At 38.1% G+C, this 19,780-nt stretch overlaps 1 protein-coding gene across 1 annotated transcript in view; it reads left to right on the forward strand.

Annotated features, from left to right (window-relative positions):
* Positions 1-13,872, forward strand: part of LOC117331828 — a 45,132-nt gene extending 31,260 nt beyond the window's left edge. The window contains exons 3-6 of the mRNA XM_033890748.1: positions 2,158-2,312; positions 5,532-5,661; positions 9,865-10,006; positions 11,165-13,872. Coding sequence (XP_033746639.1) covers positions 2,158-2,312; positions 5,532-5,661; positions 9,865-10,006; positions 11,165-11,305 — 568 coding nt within the window. The 3' untranslated portion in view covers positions 11,306-13,872. The remainder of the gene's footprint in view (positions 1-2,157; positions 2,313-5,531; positions 5,662-9,864; positions 10,007-11,164) is intronic.
* The last annotated feature ends 5,908 nt before the right edge of the window (positions 13,873-19,780 follow it).

The following is a 19,780-nucleotide window of genomic DNA, read 5'->3' on the forward strand; positions in this document are numbered from 1 at the left end:
TTGGCTGTTGAGATGTCGCAGCTTCCCGTGTCTGTCCTCCCATGTCCTAGTTGTCTACACGCCCGTTAGGATCACTGTGGATCTAATGATTAATTATGTGTCTTTAGATAAATCATTCTGGACAAAAACGCCTCGACATTTTTGTTTGCAGGTTATGTATCTCCATACACAGCGATAAAATACACCGATATCAAATTGGGAGTGATAGCTTCAAACTAAGAGAGGGGATGTGGGTTCTGTCACCATGGTTTCCATTTCCGATCACCCGTTCTAACTTTTTTTGATATAGGTACATTTTTGACTATTAGGATTTCAACAACAAACTTTTCAGGGGAAAACACTTTATAAAAGTACATGTTATCATTAATACGAAATTGAAGGACGAAGATTCAATGTAATTTGTTTTATCGTACGATCTGTCACATGCTGTGAAACGAGACGTGAATGACAGATCGAGTCTACTGTTTCCATTCTCGTCTTTTGTCAGATTTTTAGGGAAGAAATTGCTGCATTAATTAGATATCAGTAAAAGTGCACACAATCTCGTGTCACATGTTTCCTGTAGTATTGCGCATGTTATTCATGTGGCTTTACCACGTGATTGTGTATGACTAAACTGACTGCGAGACGACGTTTGGAAATATATTTATATATACAATGTAACCAGTAATACACTTCTATATGAAATATATTCACTCTCACATTCTTAATTAATTCTATGACCGTTATTGTCAATCATACCACGTTGGTGATGTAACGACACATTCCATTGGACAATAATCATGCATTCCTAGAATAAGACAGGTGCATGCCTGTTCTTCTTGTCACAATAAACCACGCATGTGGAACCCTGTTGTAGTCAAATGAGTCGTGCGTGACTAACCTCGGAAGCATTTTCTTTGGGAATATCTAATTGCAACAAATGATACACAAGTCAAAATTAAAAATATAGCAAATGGTTTTATTGAAATATTACATATATTTACATTCTATATGACATTTGCCTATATGTCGTTTGTAAGTCAAATTGTGATTATGACGTCATAAATTAACGAAGTTGCCACATAATTATTATCAGCGACATTCGATTACAAAGTTTGTCAATGTCGTTTGCTGATGATGCTGATCTGACCGATTAAACACGGAATCTCTTTTAAACGAAATATCTTTGGAATCGTTGTCACCTTCTGACAGGAAGACTGTCAAATGAATGTTCTTCTGGACATAACCTAAATTCAGTCGATGAAAGCATAACGATTCCCGCGGAATCACTAGAGTCTCTCGATGTATTCTGTTAGAACCTCGTCTCATCCCTACTAAATCATATATCAATGTACGATAACGGTTTTTATTAGAAACCATCAAATTAGTAAAAAATGTAATTACTTAAATAATCAGCGATAAGGTGACACTCCTTTGAAAAAATGATTTTCTGTTCAAAACATTTTATGAGCACGTTGTTTTGCCGGAAATACCGGCTTTTCTTGGAATTGAACTTGCTGACGTCAGTGTTGTGGTGAGCGCTAAATTTAAACGCCCTCTTTGTTTCAGGTTAAGAAAAATAAGTAAAAATGAAAATATAAGTATCTAATTGTTACCAGATGGCAGTATAGAGTCGATATGTCTGTCACCAAGATTGTATTCATATCGGCTGTATATATGCATCTGGTAACAATTCAGTGTTTAACTATATGCGTGGTTTATTGGTGAAATTGTGTATCTTGGATGTCGCCATTCTTGTTTTGTATAGAATCGAGAAAATATTATGACTGTGTGGTTTTTCTAAAAATACTGTAGCTTCAAGATTAATCGAGGTTATGTTTTGGCCATCAGGTGTCTTAATGATCGGATAAATGTTTTCATTTAGTAGCCAATCTAATCAGTTGTTGTCCCAGTTTTTAAACTACATGTATGTTCATGTCAAATGAAACGCGATTCGACATCCTTGATTTAAGGAAATTCCTTCAGCTAAAATTTTCCATGTGAAAACAATATCTGATTTAAAGAAGGGGGGATGTAGTAAGAAACTTTCTTAAAATCCAATGGACAATTTACTTTAAGATATTTCTTTGAGCTGGTGAAACCGGGGCAGGTTACCATTACTGATGCGCCTTTCTAGCCCTCTCTGTATTTATTATCTAGCCTTTATGTTTACAGAACATACAACGAAGCTCTCAGGTGTGTACAACAGTTGTTTGACGGCTGCCCACCGGAAGCGGATGCACAAATCACCGATTCGCTTAAAAATCAGGATGCTTACGGTGCTCACGAAGAACTTACGCAGCTCTGTCGCAACGATATGATATACGAAGGTAGGGCTTACGAGTCGTCGTTAAAGAGGAAACATTGCCATTTATTTATCTATCTATTTATCTATTTGCGTTCGATCTTCACCTGGTGAGTTAAGGTATGAGATGTTATGATAAACACATATACAGATTTACAGATTGCGACATGTTATGACGTAATTATGACGGCATACCTTACTGATCGAGACAGGTTGTGACGTAACACATTTTAATACAGATTTAGACAAGTTATGACATCAAACCTTTACAGATTGAGACAGTTTCTCACATAACACATTTACTGATTGAGACAGGTAATGACATCACACATTTGCATATTGATATTGGTTATGACGTCACACCTTTACAAATTGAGACAGGTTATCACATCACACATTTACTGATTGAGACAGGTAATGACATCACACATTTGCATATTGATATTGGTTATGACGTCACAACTTTACAAATTGAGACAGGTTATCACATCACACATTTACTGATTGAGACAGACTATGACGTCACATATTTACTGATTGACACACATATGAATTTACATATTTACTGACTGAGACAGGCTATGACGTCACATATTTACTGATTGACATAGGCTATGAATTTACATATTTACTGACTGAGACAGGCTATGACGTCACACATTTACTGACTGAGACATGCTATGACGTCACACCTTTACTGACTGAGACAGGCTATGACGTCACATATTTACTGACTGAGACAGGCTATGACGTCACACATTTACTGACTTAGACAGGCTATGACGTCACATATTTACTGATTGACACAGGCTATGACGTCACAACTTTACTGACTGAGACAGGCTATGACGTCACGCATTTACTGACTTAGACAGGCTATGACGTCACATATTAACTTATTGAGACAGCCTATGACGTCACAAATTTACTGACTGAGACAGGCTATGACGTCACACATTTACTGACCGAGACAGGCTATGGCGTCACATATTTACTGACTGAGACAGGCTATGACGTAACATATTTACTGACTGAGACAGGCTATGACGTAACATATTTACTGACTGAGACAGGCTATGACGTCACACATTTACTGACTGAGACAGGCTATGACATCACACATTATAAGACTGAGACAGGCTATGACATCACACGTTTACTGATTGAGACAGGTTATCACATGACACCTGTACTGACTGAGACAGGTTATGACGTCACACCTTTACTGACTGAGACAGGCTATGACATCACACGTTTACTGATTGAGACAGTTTATCACATGACACCTTTACAGATTGAGACAGTTTCTCACATAACACATTTACTGATTGAGACAGGTAATGACATCACACATTTGCATATTGATATTGGTTATGACGTCACACCTTTACAAATTGAGACAGGTTATCACATCATACATTTACTGATTGAGACAGACTATGACGTCACATATTTACTGATTGACACAGGTTATCACATGATACCTTTACTGACTGAGACAGGTTATGACGTCACACCTTTACTGACTGAAACAGGCTATGACATCACACCTTTACAGATTGAGACAGGTTATGACGTCACACCTTTACTGACTGAGACAGGCTATGACATCACACGTCTACTGATTGAGACAGGTTATCACATGACACCTTTACAGATTGAGATAGGTTATGACATCACACATTCTCAGATTGAGACAGGTTATGACGTCACACCTTTACTGATTGAGATAGGTTATGACATCACACCTTTATAAATTGTTATGATGTAACACATGGACAGGTTAAGGCAGGTTATAACAATTTACAATATCACAGCCCGAGTCTGTCTCAAATTGTGTGACAGCAGTGTTAAGAATTTAAATGATAGACGTACTTGTTAGACGTACTAATTTGGAAACATGAATATCATGAGAACGAAAAATCCCTCACGGGAGACAGCGTTGTCTTATAAAGTCGATTATAAATCATAGTTACCGTGCGACAGACGCAGAGAACGGCATCACTGTGTATAGAGTGTCCTACACATTTGACACCCATTAAAATTATCATTTATTACCAAGTGGCATCCAAGTGCATTTCAGTCTTTCAAATATCTGGGTGACTAATGGCTATACTCCTAGCAAGGAGTCAAATTGGGATCTCTTAGGAAGATTCTCTTTTCCATAATGACGTTTGCTAGTCGTTATTGACTCCGGGTCACTCTGATATAACCCTAAATAATCCATTTTGTCGTGGCACGTGCAAATGTCGAAATGCTGAAAGGCCTATAGGTACCTGTAAGGAAAACAAACGTACATATCAGGCCAGGCTTGTTTACCTGGTTTAGAGTGAAGAGTTTACCCATTTGAAATCTTGAGTAGTTTGCACGTGTAGAAAACTCTTAACATGACACAGAACAGGACAGGACCTCGGGGGGAAACACTTGAGGTGCTATTAGCCTCCGCCCGTGTTTAAACACTGAGAGAGCACGTGGTACCTGTGCACTCCAGACTAAACGGAGAACTGGACGGATGCTAGCGCGCGTGTTTACTTTATGTGTTTGTAGATTCTCTCCGGCATAAACAGCGTGCCCCTTGTCAGATCTAAGACTACAACAGCATTCCGTTCATAGTGTTTTGACAATTTAGGAACGTGGTAAATGCATTGTGGGTAATTCTCACCTAGCTTCGCTGTAGATCTGCAGTTCGTCGTAGATTAACCAATTTCTATAGCGGTCATCTAATGTTCATGCCAGCAAGTGACACCAGGAAAACCGACACACTCATTAGTGCATGTATGACGTCATACACGTACAATGCACATAACCGTAAAAGGTTGCCTAGCAACCATATAAATATCGCTGATATCAAGATTTTCTGCGAAATCTTATACATGCCGATACAATGTCTTGTAATTTCCCTCGTCAACTTCCATTCCCTACCATAAAACAAATCTAGATAGCCAACAACTGGGGTACACTAAACAAGGTCCACGAGGTCGCTGTTTCATTAGAATGTTGTCGTCAGATCTTGTTACAGTTGTATTTAAATCTGTGGACTAGACTTTCTGTCTGTAGCTTATTTGTAAGGTTAGCATTAAGTGTACGGATTGTCCAATGAGTTATGACAACTTGCTTGATAAAACACATCAATGATTTTAACAAATTTCAAACATTCGAGGGATTGATATCTTCTTGTAGCTTCAGAATATTATGTATTCGACATTTGATGACAGATGGTAAGTGTTTTTGTTTATTTTAACAGTTTATGCAAGAAACCAGAATTGTCTACAAGCCGTAGGCAGTAATTCTGAGCAATGTTTTGAGAATATTATGCATACAACAGTTCGATTGATGCAGCGAATAGACTCGCTCCCTCTTCAGGAGTTATGTGGGTACGTATAACAGATATATTGGTAACGTTACATTGTATACATACATATTACAGTAATATTACATTGTATACAAACACATATTACAGTAATGTTACATTGTATACATACATATTACAGTAATGTTACATTGTATACACACATATTACAGTAATGTTACATTGTATACACACATATTACAGTAATGTTACATTGTATACATACATATTACAGTAATGTTACATTGTATACACACATATTACGGTAATGTTACATTGTATACATACATATTACAGTAATGTTACATTGTATACACACATATTACAGTAATGTTACATTGTATACATACATATTACAGTAATGTTACATTGTATACACACATATTACAGTAATGTTACATTGTATACATACATATTACAGTAATGTTACATTGTATACATACATATTACAGTAATGTTACATTGTATACACACATATTACGGTAATGTTACATTGTATACATACATATTACAGTAATGTTACATTGTATACATACATATTACAGTAATGTTACATTGTATACACACATATTACAGTAATGTTACATTGTATACATACATATTACAGTAATGTTACATTGTATACACACATATTACAGTAATGTTACATTGTATACATACATATTACAGTAATGTTACATTGTATACATACATATGACAGTAATGTTACATTGTATACATACATATTACAGTAATGTTACATTGTATACATACATATTACAATAATGTTACATTTTATACATACATATTATAGTAATGTTACATTCTTTTCATACATAGCAGGGAAATGTTAGATTGTATACATACATATTACATGAATGTTTCGTTTTTTCCATGCATATTACATAAATGTTACATTGTTTACAATTACAAACATACAAAATTGTATTACAGAAATATTACATTAAATTACATATATATTAAAGAAATGTTACATATCAATACATATAGCACATGAAGATTATATAGGAATAACTGTAATGTTACATATACATAGTACACGCGCATACAAATGCTACATGTATAGAGTACCGGGATATGACAGGATTGATACGTATTATAATATGACGTTAGTACATTATATTGTGACACAATATATAATCATATGACGTTAGTACATTATATTGTGACACAATATATAATCATATGACGTTAGTACATTATATTGTGACACAATATATAATCATATGACGTTAGTACATTATATTGTGACACAATATATAATCATATGACGTTAGTACATTATATTGTGACACAATATATAATCATATGACGTTAGTACATTATATTGTGACACAATATATAATATGACGTTAGTACATTATATTGTGACACAATATATAATCATATGACGTTAGTACATTATATTGTGACACAATATATAATCATATGACGTTAGTACATTATATTGTGACACAATATATAATCATATGACGTTAGTACATTATATTGTGACACAATATATAATCATATGACGTTAGTACATTATATTGTGACACAATATATAATCATATGACGTTAGTACATTATCTTGTGACAATATATAATCATATGACGTTAGTACATTATATTGTGACACAATATAAAATCATATGACGTTAGTACATTATATTGTGACACAATATATAATCATATGACGTTAGTACATTATATTGTGACACAATATAAAATCATATGAAGTACAGCGATACTGAGATACGTTGTATAATTAGATATTCTTTCATTCTGTAATTAGGACGAAGAATTGTGCATGTCCCAATTCTATTGTTTTTTAAAGAGGCGACTGAATGAATCTTCTTTTCTGTTTTCCGAAAAACACTATCTTCTTCCTAGTGTCTCCATTGATACTGCCCCACTTGTGGCGTTTGTCCCTGTGAGAAAGAATGAATTATATCAACACGCCGTCACATCAAGCTGGTACTTGTTGATCCTTACTTTAGTTCATACATAGAGTCCACTCCGGTGTCAATATAATGTACCGGGAGAGATGTCATGTCAATGTGTGTAGGACCTGACATTTTCTGTGTCAGTATAATGTACCGGGAGAGATGTCATGTCAATGTGTGTAGGACCTGACATTTTCTGTGTCAGTATAATGTACCGGGAGAGATGTCATGTCAATGTGTGTAGGACCTGACATTTTCTGTGTCAGTATAATGTACCGGGAGAGATTTCATGTCAATGTGTGTAGGACCTGACATTTTCTGTGTCAGTATAATGTACCGGGAGAGATGTCATGTCAATGTGTGTAGGACCTGACATTTTCTGTGTCAGTATAATGTACCGGGAGAGATGTCATGTCAATGTGTGTAGGACCTGACATTTTCTGTGTCAGTATAATGTACCGGGAGAGATGTCATGTCAATGTGTGTAGGACCTGACATTTTCTGTGTCAGTATAATGTACCGGGAGATATGTCATGTCAATGTGTGTAGGACCTGACATTTTCTGTGTCAGTATAATGTACCGGGAGAGATGTCATGTGAATGTGTGTAGGATCTGACATTTTCTGTGTCAGTATAATGTACAGGGAGAGATGTCATGTCAATGTGTGTAGGACCTGACATTTTCTGTGTCAGTATAATGTACCGAGATATATGTCATGTCAATGTGTGTAGGACCTGACATTTTCTGTGTCAGTATAATGTACCGGGAGAGATGTCATGTTGGTATGTCTGTATCGTGACAGTTCTATTCAATAGCACTATGAATTATTCCCTAATTTCATGTATCATGACGTGTAAACACAATAATAAGCAAACATCTGCAATACATACTTAGTGTCTCCATGATAATCTCAAGGTCAAGGCAAATTTAAAAGGTCAGGGTGATTTCACGTTGAGACGTTTATCACGTGACTGAGCAAAGAGATGGTTACCTTACCAGGCCAATGTGACTAGCTATATAGTGTACCTAGAATCAGGCGATGACGGACCTCTGTCGATAGCATACTTTAAATTTCAAATATTTAGATAAGTCTAATCCATTTTACCTAAGTGATGTATAATTTGTGTCAATGAAGTTATACCCCCCTCATTAACGTAATGGATTAATGCTGTCAAATAATGTTTGAATACCGGCATGATAAATTAGACTTATCATCTTTATTTTGATGACAAGAGACAAGTGCGTTATTGACTGTACTTCATACACGACCTTAGTTTGGAGTAGACTCGATGTTTGCTCGATCTCATGGCTGGATACGCTAGGTAAATAGTTTTGTTTGTGAAAACGCTTTCTGTCCACGCGGTCATTGGTTGACTTCCTTGTCATGCTCAAGTACCATTTCCGGTCACCCAGGCGACAGCCCCGTCTTACAGAAATCTTCCCTTCGGATGGTTTTTACTCTCCGATTAACATCAAACACGTTTTATCCATATAAAATTCATCTTCATTTACATTTGGGCGTTTAGTCAAATTCGAGGATTAAGTATCCAACATCTAATCCCTGTTTAGAAACACCGTAAGATTTGGTTGGACAGAACTCCGAGGCGGGTGGTACACAAGGGCTGAAGAATGTAAACACCGCCCGAGTACCGTGGGGTCCTGACCGGGTGTCCACACCACGCACCTGGAGAGATGTCAGCCCTAATTACAAAACAAGGCAGATAATAGTTTATTAATCTAGTCAGCCCAACAACTAATGCGCTACCGATAGGGGACACTCAGTAACACAAACACGTGGTACTGTCATCGCTGACTGTCGTATCTCCCGACAGACCTACATTTAATCCTGTACAGTCACACAAACCTTAGAAAGGTTAAATGGATATACTACACAGTATAACACTAGCTATAACACACCAATTCATAACCACTGTCATTTCTTTGTTTACTTTAAACAGAAGTATTTATTTCCATTGTATATATATATACAAAGTATGTGTTAGGATTACATTGTATGACGTCATTAAATATATCATGCACGAGTCGTATTGTTAGTTACCATATCTTATGTGACGTTTTTGATGAAAGAAAACAAAATGTGACAAAATCAAATGTCCAATGAAAAAACAGCTGTAGCCTGTCTCTAATTATCATACAATATATACTTTTCTTGGATTTGGCGAAGATCTGTTGTTATGCTCCTCGAAGAATTTACTAGACTAATAGTTGTGTTAGTGGGTATTTGCCTGAGCTAATTGGCCACGTAACCAGATGATTTAACTAAGTCCTTGTTGTACTACAGGGACATCAAACAGCTGATCAAGTGTATAAAGACAGGCGTCCTCATGAAGTGTTCGTCGGAAGCTGCCAAAATTGTGGAGATCCTGGTTAAACCCATGGTGCGTCGGTCAACGCAGTGCGACTACAGCATACCATCTACCACGGTACGTATTCTAAGCTAAAACACTATTTTCGCAATTTAGCAACTGGGATGCATGACTTGTTCAAATGAATGCGTAATAGTCTTGAAATGCCTTCTTCGCAATGACCAAGAGTTTCACATTCGTAGAAATATTTTAATGTATTAGAAAAAGAGGAAAATTACAGCAAAACGACTAAAGTCAACAGGTTCAATTTTCAATTTTTTGAAACATATACATCGTTAATAGTCCGAGGCCTAATTGAAGCTAAGTATTTGAAATACTTCTCCTTAATCCCACTAGTGTTCTAAGCTGTACTACATTGTACATATTTCAATGTGCGACTGTGTTCGGCATTATTTCCTACATGTCACGTGTCCATACTAAACATACACCCAGTCCATTGTATTTCCGTTATGACAGAGTTAGGCCGGTAGTGATTGTTATTTTTTCTCCCTGTGATGAGTGATTAGCGCTGATCGCCATTGCAGAGAAATTTATTCGTGATTAATTGTCTTGATAGTCGCAACGAGCCATCGATTAGACAACGTTTGATTCTGTTCACAAACAGTCACTTGTGTATGTATATTATCATATCGGGAAGTCGGGCTATTTGAAGACTGATTGGTTTAGTCCGTGTTTAAGTTGGAGGCCAGAATGCGGTGCGTGGAGCACGCGATTCCACGCGTGACCAGGCCATGCAGACGACCGCCTTCACAGAAACACGTCTAACCTACCATTGTCACTGCACAAGGGATGCTACATTGATGAAATAAGTAAATAAAGAGGTTACGTACACAGACTCCTATAAGTTGTCCCTCCTGTGGTCGAACTGGAGCAATGTAGTAGTTAGAACGCAGCTACCGACCTCCAGAGATTTTGGACAATTACATCAACGCCAAATACAGTCTAATTCTGGTGAAATACACGTAAATCGGTATTTCTTACTTTGTGAACGGAGCTGGATAGCTTTTGGACATTTGTGACCATCCTTCTTGAGCTTCCGGTATTCAGAGTGCACTATCGTGTACCAGTTGGGAAATCGATTCCTTTGGATTTCCGTCTCTCCATTAACATTAGGTACACGGGACCAATACACTCTATTATGGATATGCTAGTTTTGATTTTGCAGAAGCTATAATATGACTTAATAACTTAAACATTTTCCTTTTATTTTTTCAGAAAAAATCTATCGAGGCTCAGGTGACAAGAGCGCCACACCGTGATAAAACAGAGCAATATGTGTCGGGAGACAACGGAGCGACGACTATCCTTCAATCCTATTGGTCATTATCATTAACATTGGTGCTTCTTGTTCTATGACAGGAAGATGGACATTGATAGGAACTTTAGATATATTGGAAAGTCATCAGATAGGGAGCATGGATTTGTGTATCATGAACAGAGATCACGTGACCGGCCTTCGTGATGATGCAATGTAAAATGGTGTCACTGAAAGACAATCAAGGTGTTAAGTTACACACACAGGTCATGCGCACTTCGTTCTATTTCCTCCGAATCATCAAATAGGTACAAAACACATCCCCAAACCAGCAAGAGTAACATTTGATCACGCTCATAGGCCGAAGTCATTTTCCCAGTTCCGGTTTGGCGCGTTATCTATTTCCGTTTACAAACACGTGCATAGCTATGAATCTTATCGATGGCGGTAGTAGTTATAGTGAGTAAAGCAATGTAGAGTCACCCTTAATTTAGTAATTTAATGAGAAGAAATCAAAGTTCACAGATTGCTAAATGTGATCGCTTGTGCTGGATATTTGTTTAAGTCTTGTGATAACTAGTGCTAGGAAATGATATGGTGGACATTCGTCCTATCCGGACACTTACTAACATTTTTGACGTCTTCAGGAAATTTCAATCTGTCAAATGAATAAGTATACGTCTTCACAATAAGTAAAAGGGCATTGTATCCTATCGAAGGAGTTGAACTTGTGATCGAACACGTTGTGTATTGCCCCTCATGCATTCGTTCGTTATAAACACCGTGTAGGACGAATTGGATCACGTCAAATGCCCGTGTATGTCCTATGTGAACTGTGTCTCCCGTTTTGGTCTGATCGACATTGTTTCGTGTTCTGACGAACTGAATCTTGTTCCATTTCCTTAACGCGGTGTTATAACGAACTGGACGCTGTCAGAAGTCTGCACGAGGCGGATGTAGTCCCATTTGGACATCTCCTGTAAAGGCCAAGTATACTTTTCACAATATTTTGAATATGGCGGATACTTTTTCATTTGGACATCTTTTCCTGTTAATGATTGGTAGACTTTGTTAGACATTGTCTCCTCTTCCGGCCTGGTAGACTTTGTTAGACATTGTCTCCCCTTCAGGCCTGGTAGACTTTGTTGGACATTGTCTCCTCTTCAGGCCTTGTAGACTTTGTTAGACATTGTCTCCTCTTCCGGCCTGGTAGACTTTGTTAGACATTGTCTCCTCTTCCGGCCTGGTAGACTTTGTTAGACATTGTCTCCTCTTCCGGCCTTGTAGACTTTGTTAGACATTGTCTCCTCTTCCGGCCTGGTAGACTTTGTTAGACATTGTCTCCTCTTCCGGCCTGGTAGACTGTGTTAGACATTGTCTCCTCTTCAGGCCTTGTAGACTTTGTTAGATATTGTCTCCTCTTCCGGCCTGGTAGACTTTGTTAGACATTGTCTCCTCTTCAGGCCTTGTAGACTTTGTTAGACATTGTCTCCTCTTCCGGCCTGGTAGACTTTGTTAGACATTGTCTCCTCTTCAGGCCTTGTAGACTTTGTTAGACATTGTCTCCTCTTCCGGCCTGGTAGACTTTGTTAGACATTGTCTCCTCTTCAGGCCTTGTGGACTTTGTTGGACACTGTCTCCCCTTCAGGCCTGGTAGACTTTGTTGGACATTGTCTCCTCTTCAGGCCTGGTAGACTTTGTTGGACATTGTCTCCTCTTCAGGCCTGGTAGACTTTGTTAGACATTGTCTCCTCTTAAGGCCTGGTAGACTTTGTTAGACATTGTCTCCTCTTAAGGCCTGGTAGACTTTGTTAGACATTGTCTCCTCTTAAGGCCTGGTAGACTTTGTTAGACATTGTCTCCTCTTCCGGCCTGGTAGACTTTGTTGGACATTGTCTCCTCTTCAGGCCTGGTAGACTTTGTTAGACATTGTCTCCTCTTCCGGCCTGGTAGACTTTGTTGGACATTGTCTCCTCTTCAGGCCTGGTAGACTTTGTTAGACATTGTCTCCTCTTCCGGCCTGGTAGACGTTGTTGGACATTGTCTACTCTTCCGGCCTGGTAGACTTTGTTAGACACTGTCTCCTCTTCCGGCCTGGTAGACTTTGTTAGACATTGTCTCCTCTTCAGGCCTGGTAGACTTTGCCCAATGTGTTGGACGTGGTACATACACTGTATTCGGTTAGTTAGATATTTTCCCTTATTTTTGTCGACATTGTGATAACACTACACACTGTCATTAGATGTTAATGACTACTGCCTTTGTTGATTATGGTCCATGCGGCATCTGTGGGCGAGGCCACTACACATGGGCGTTGTCAAAACAGATGGGCGTGGTCACAACATATGATGGTATGGCAGAATGTGTAGTGAGTGCGGGCGAGTGGCCAGGGCAGATAGAATATTATAGTCTGTACTGGGCTTATGTGGATAGTGAAAAGAGTATGGATGTAGTAAAATGTGTGTATGTGCTGGGAGAATGGTACATTGTACGTGTGGTTGTTAAGGGGTGTGTGGTTGTTAAGGGGTGTGTGTGATTGACTGTTGTATGGACAAGACGAGCATGATAATGCTGTTATTGGTAATATATATTTGTTATCCGAGAATTTGTTATGTACATATTTTTGTAAATATAATTTATGTACAATAAATCTATGTGTCCAATCGTATCTAGCGTCTTTTTTTTTAGTTTCTCAACTGAAATACAGAAATTGTCATTTCTTGTTTGCGAAAGTACATGTACATTGACGACATTCCTTACCCCTTAAAATCTAAAAATACATACGGTATGTCGAACGATTTTTATATAAAACTGCATTAAACACATGAAAATCGTCTTGATATTTCATCATTTTTGTTTACGGTAAAGAAACAATGTTTAATACCAAAAAAAAAATCTTTAAATGAACACAAAACACATAATTTAGTAAATGATCACGAAGTTTATGGTTGAGTAAAAACAAAAAGTTCATAGTTTAGTAAATGAACACGAAGTTTACGGCTTAGTAAAGGAACAAGAAGTTTATAGTTTTATAAATAAACACGGACCTTATGGTTAAGTAAATAAACATGGAGTTCGTGATTTAACACGAAGTTCATGGTTTAGTAAAAACACGAAGTTCATGGTTAAGTAAATAAACACTAAAACATACTTTAGTAAATGAACACCAAGTACAAAATTAAGTTAATGTACAACAAGTACATTATTAAGTAAATGAACAACAAGTACATAATTAAGTAAATGAACGACAAGTACATAATTAAGTAAATGAACGACAAGTACATGATTAAGTAAATGAACACTAAGAACATAACTAAGTAAATTAACACGAAGTACATAATTAAGTAAATGAACACGAAGTACATAATTAAGGGAAAGAACACCAAGTATATAATTAAGTTAATGTACGCAAAGTAAATGAAGTAAATGAACTTAATGTACATTAAGTAAATGAACAACAAGCACATAATTAAGTAAATGAACAACAAGTACATAATTAAGTTAATGTACAACAAGTACATTATTAAGTAAATGAACAACAAGTACATAATTAAGTAAATGAACGACAAGTACATGATTAAGTAAATGAACACTAAGAACATAACTAAGTAAATTAACACGAAGTACATAATTAAGTAAATGAACACGAAGTACATAATTAAGGGAAAGAACACCAAGTATATAATTAAGTTAATGTACGCAAAGTAAATGAAGTAAATGAACTTAATGTACATTAAGTAAATGAACAACAAGCACATAATTAAGTAAATGAACAACAAGTACATAATTAAGTAAATGAACAACAAGTATATAATTAAGTGAATCAACACCAAGTACATAATTAAGTGACTCAACACCAAGTACATAAATTAAGTAAATGAACACCAAGTATATAATTAAGTTAATGTACAAGTACATAATTAAGTAAATGAACAACAAGTACATAATTAAGTAAATGTACAAGTACATAATTAAGTAAATGAACAACAAGTACATAATTAAGTAAATGAACACGAAGTACATAATTAAGTGAATCAACACCAAGTACATAATTAAGTGAATCAACACCAAGTACATAATTAAGTAAATGAACAACAAGTACATGATTAAGTAAATCAACACCAAGTACATAATTAAGTAAATGAACAAGTACATAATTAAGTGAATCAACACCAAGTACATAATTAAGTAAATCAACGCCAAGTACATAATTAAGTAAATCAACACCAAGTCAAAACAATGAACACAAAGTAATGACATCAACAATGGAAAATGGGGAAATGGTCGTAAAATTTTACAAAACATTACAGAGTTTGGGGATGGAACGCATGGACAAATGTGAGATTACAAGGGTTTTTTCAACAAATATATCCTTAAAGTCAGTTAAGTTAATCAATGTTGAATTTCGCCCTTCGTGTAGCCTCATTGATGGAACCATTGGTGGCGACTTTACTTACTTCGACCCTTTCGTATAGCCTCATTGATGGAACCATTGGTGGCGACTTTACTTTCTTCGACCCTTTGGCGTAGCCTCATTGATGGAGCCATTTGTGGCGACTTTACTTTCTTCGACCCTTTCGTATAGCCTCATTGATGGAACCATTGGTGGCGACTTTACTTTCTTCGACCCTTTCGTATAGCCTCATTGATGGAACCATTGGTGGCGACTTTACTTTCTTCGACCCTTTCGTATAGCCTCATTGATAGCCCCTTTTGTCGCGATTTCACTTCCTTCGACCCTTGGGTGTAGCCTCATTGATGGAACCATTTGTGGCGACTTTACTTATTTCGACCCTTTGGTATAGCCTCATTGATGGAACCATTGGTGGCGACTTTACTCTCTTCGATCCTTTGGTGTAGCCTCATTGAATGGAGCCATTTGTGGCGACTTTACTTCCTTCGACCCTTTGATGTAGCCTCATTGATGGAACCATTTGTGACGACTTTACTTATTTCGACCCTTTCGTATAGCCTCATTGATGGAACCATTTGTGGCGACTTTACTTTCTTCGACCCTTTGGTGTAGCCTCATTGATGGAGCCATTTGTGGCGACTTTACTTTCTTCGACCCTTTGGTGTAGCCTCATTGATGGAGCCATTTGTGGCGACTTTACTTACTTCGATCCTTTGGTGTAGCCTCATTGATGGAGCCATTTTGTGGCGACTTTACTTATTTCGACCCTTTCGTATAGCCTCATTGATGGAACCATTGGTGGCGACTTTACTTTCTTCGACCCTTTGGTATAGCCTCATTGATAGCCCCTTTTGTCGCGATTTCACTTCCTTCGACCCTTGGGTGTAGCCTCATTGATGGAACCATTGGTGGCGACTTTATCCCCTTCAACCCTTTTGTGTAGCCTCATTGATGCAGCCATTTGTGGCGACTTTACTTTGTTCGACCCTTTGGTATAGCCTCATTGATGGAGCCATTTGTGGCGACTTTACTTACTTCGACCCTTTCGTATAGCCTCATTGATGGAACCATTGGTGGCGACTTTACTTTCTTCGACCCTTTGGTATAGCCTCATTGATAGCCCCTTTTGTCGCGATTTCACTTCCTTCGACCCTTGGGTGTAGCCTCATTGATGGAACCATTGGTGGCGACTTTATCCCCTTCAACCCTTTTGTGTAGCCTCATTGATGCAGCCATTTGTGGCGACTTTACTTTGTTCGACCCTTTGGTATAGCCTCATTGATGGACCCATTTGTCGCGATTTCACTTCCTTCGACCCTTTGGTGTAGCCTCATTAATGGAGCAATTTGTGGCGATTTCACTTCCTTCGACCCTTTGGTGTAGCCTCATTAATGGAGCCATTTGTGGCGATTTCACTTCCTTCGACCCTTAGTGTAGCCTCATTGATGGAGCCATTTGTGGCGACTTTACCTCCTTCGACCCTTTGGTGTAGCCTCATTGATGACTCTTTGGTGGCGATTTCACTTCCTTCAACCATTTGGTTTAGCCTCATTGATAGCCCCTTTTGTCGCGATTTCACTTCCTTCGACCCTTGGGTGTAGCCTCATTGATGGAACCATTGGTGGCGACTTTATCCCCTTCAACCCTTTTGTGTAGCCTCATTGATGCAGCCATTTGTGGCGACTTTACTTTGTTCGACCCTTTGGTATAGCCTCATTGATGGACCCATTTGTCGCGATTTCACTTCCTTCGACCCTTTGGTGTAGCCTCATTAATGGAGCAATTTGTGGCGATTTCACTTCCTTCGACCCTTTGGTGTAGCCTCATTAATGGAGCCATTTGTGGCGATTTCACTTCCTTCGACCCTTAGTGTAGCCTCATTGATGGAGCCATTTGTGGCGACTTTACCTCCTTCGACCCTTTGGTGTAGCCTCATTGATGACTCTTTGGTGGCGATTTCACTTCCTTCAACCATTTGGTTTAGCCTTATGATGGAGCCATTTGTGGCGACTTTACCACCTTCGGCCCTGTAGTGTAGCCTCATTGATGACCCTTTGGTGGCGACTTTACCTCCTTCGACCCTTTAGTGTAGCCTCATTGATGGACCCATTGGTGGCGAGTTTACTTCCGTCGACCCTTTGGTGCATACTTAATGATGGACCCATTGGTGGCGATTTTACTCTGTATGATGAATAAATTAAAGGCGATTTTATGTCATTCGATCCTTTTGTGTAGCCTTATTGATTTATTAGGCATAATGTAAACCCTTACTAAACTTAAGCCATAACCAATGTTTTTGGAGTTCGATTCATATCAGACATTCAAAGCTGCATTTTGTATGTAATTTTCATGAATACGAAAAATGCCCTTTTCAAGATGTATAACACAGGGGTCTGACACAGGAATACAAAGCACAGGAACAGGTACAAGGATACAAAGTACCTTACGCGTAAAAAGTTTATTTGTATTTTGTCCCAAAATGGCACTCATTGTAGTAAAAAATATATATATCGGTATGTGCGTGGTCCCAGAAAGAATCGCATTACTATCATAGTAATATTATTATCCCCGGCGGGATAAGATACCAGTTTATTGTTTGCTATACTCTCCCACGAGCTAGGCATTGTCTTATCTAAATAGAATCATCGACAAAGCAGTAAAGATAAATGGTCCCGAAAATTACCCATCGATTTTCTTCAGTAGAAACATACGTTTTGAATATATTTAAAATGTTTTATAGTTTTTGTGAGTTTTAAGAGCTGAAAATGCCTACAGGCATGCTGAGTAAGAACCGATACGTACACATTAGTCTGTTATTGGTCCTTCTCATACGTCATCACATTTTCGTATACTCTACAGAAGTATCATATCTGTACGTACATGGTATTACATACACTGTCTATGCACAATCAGAAGTCTAGATCGTAAACTACAGATCGAAAAAAGAACAGTTTATTTTAAAGGGGTTTTGAAGGTACATGTATATAAAGAGTTAGAAATCTTGAAAATGTTTTAAAGTCAATAACTTTCCTCTGTGACTTCGAAGAATGAGATGACGGGAACCCCAGAAGATCTGAAGCTAGAAACGTTATGATACATCGAGCATAGTGTAATTGTCGAGAGTTTGATGCCAGAGAAAAGTGTGTGAGGACGGTTGTCGAAGCTTGCTATAAAACGGATGATGTTTGAGTATTTTTGATGCCATGCAATTTTGATTGGAACAATTTGAAGGCGAATTATTTTGGAGAATGTTTCATGTTGGGTTAGGGGCGTGTTTAACGTAGGGTTATGTTTGAGAATGTCTGAGGGCAGGTTCTGTTTGATAATGTCTGAGGGCAAGTTCTGTAGGAGAATGTCTGAGGTCAGGTTCTGTAGGAGAATGTCTGAGGGCAGGTTCTGTTTGATAATGTCTGAGGGCAAGTTCTGTAGGAGAATGTCTGAGGGCAGGTTCTGTTTGAGAATGTCTGAGGGCAAGTTCTGTAGGAGAATGTCTGAGGGCAGGTTCTGTAGGAGAATGTCTGAGGTCAAGTTCTGTAGGAGAATGTCTGAGGTTAGGTTCTGTTTGAGAATGTCTGAGGGCAGGTTCTGTTTGAGAATGTCTGAGGGCAGGTTCTGTTTGAGAATGTCTAAGGGCAAGTTCTGTAGGAGAATGTCTGAGGGCAAGTTCTGTAGGAGAATGTCTGGGGGCAGGTTCTGTTTGATAATGTCTGGGGGCAGGTTCTCTTTGATAATGTCTGAGGGCAGGTTCTGTTTGATAATGTCTGAGGTCGGGTTATGTTGGAGAATATTTTAGATTAGGTTATGTTAGAGCGTGTTCGGTTGTGAGTTTTGTAGGAGCGTGTTTAAATGTAGGATTATGTTGGGTTATTTTGGAGCGTTTTGGAGGGCGGGTTATTTTGGAGCATTTTTGAGGGCGAGTTATTTTGGAGCATATTTGAGGTCGGTTATACATGTTGGAGCATATCTGAGGCGAATCAATATTACATAATGTTGGTCGGAGTGATGCGCTGAAAGGTATATTTGGGTGCAGACTTGAGTGCGATTTTATTTTTGGGTATGTTTGAGGATAACGATCCATTGTGGTATGCTTGTTTGGTATGTGGGGAGACGGTCAGTTTATGTTCGGTGAGGAAGGGAAGGAGGCATTCAATTTGGAAATCAT

This window comes from Pecten maximus, chromosome 7 (genome assembly GCF_902652985.1).
Source record: "Pecten maximus chromosome 7, xPecMax1.1, whole genome shotgun sequence".
Taxonomy (NCBI): domain Eukaryota; kingdom Metazoa; phylum Mollusca; class Bivalvia; order Pectinida; family Pectinidae; genus Pecten; species Pecten maximus.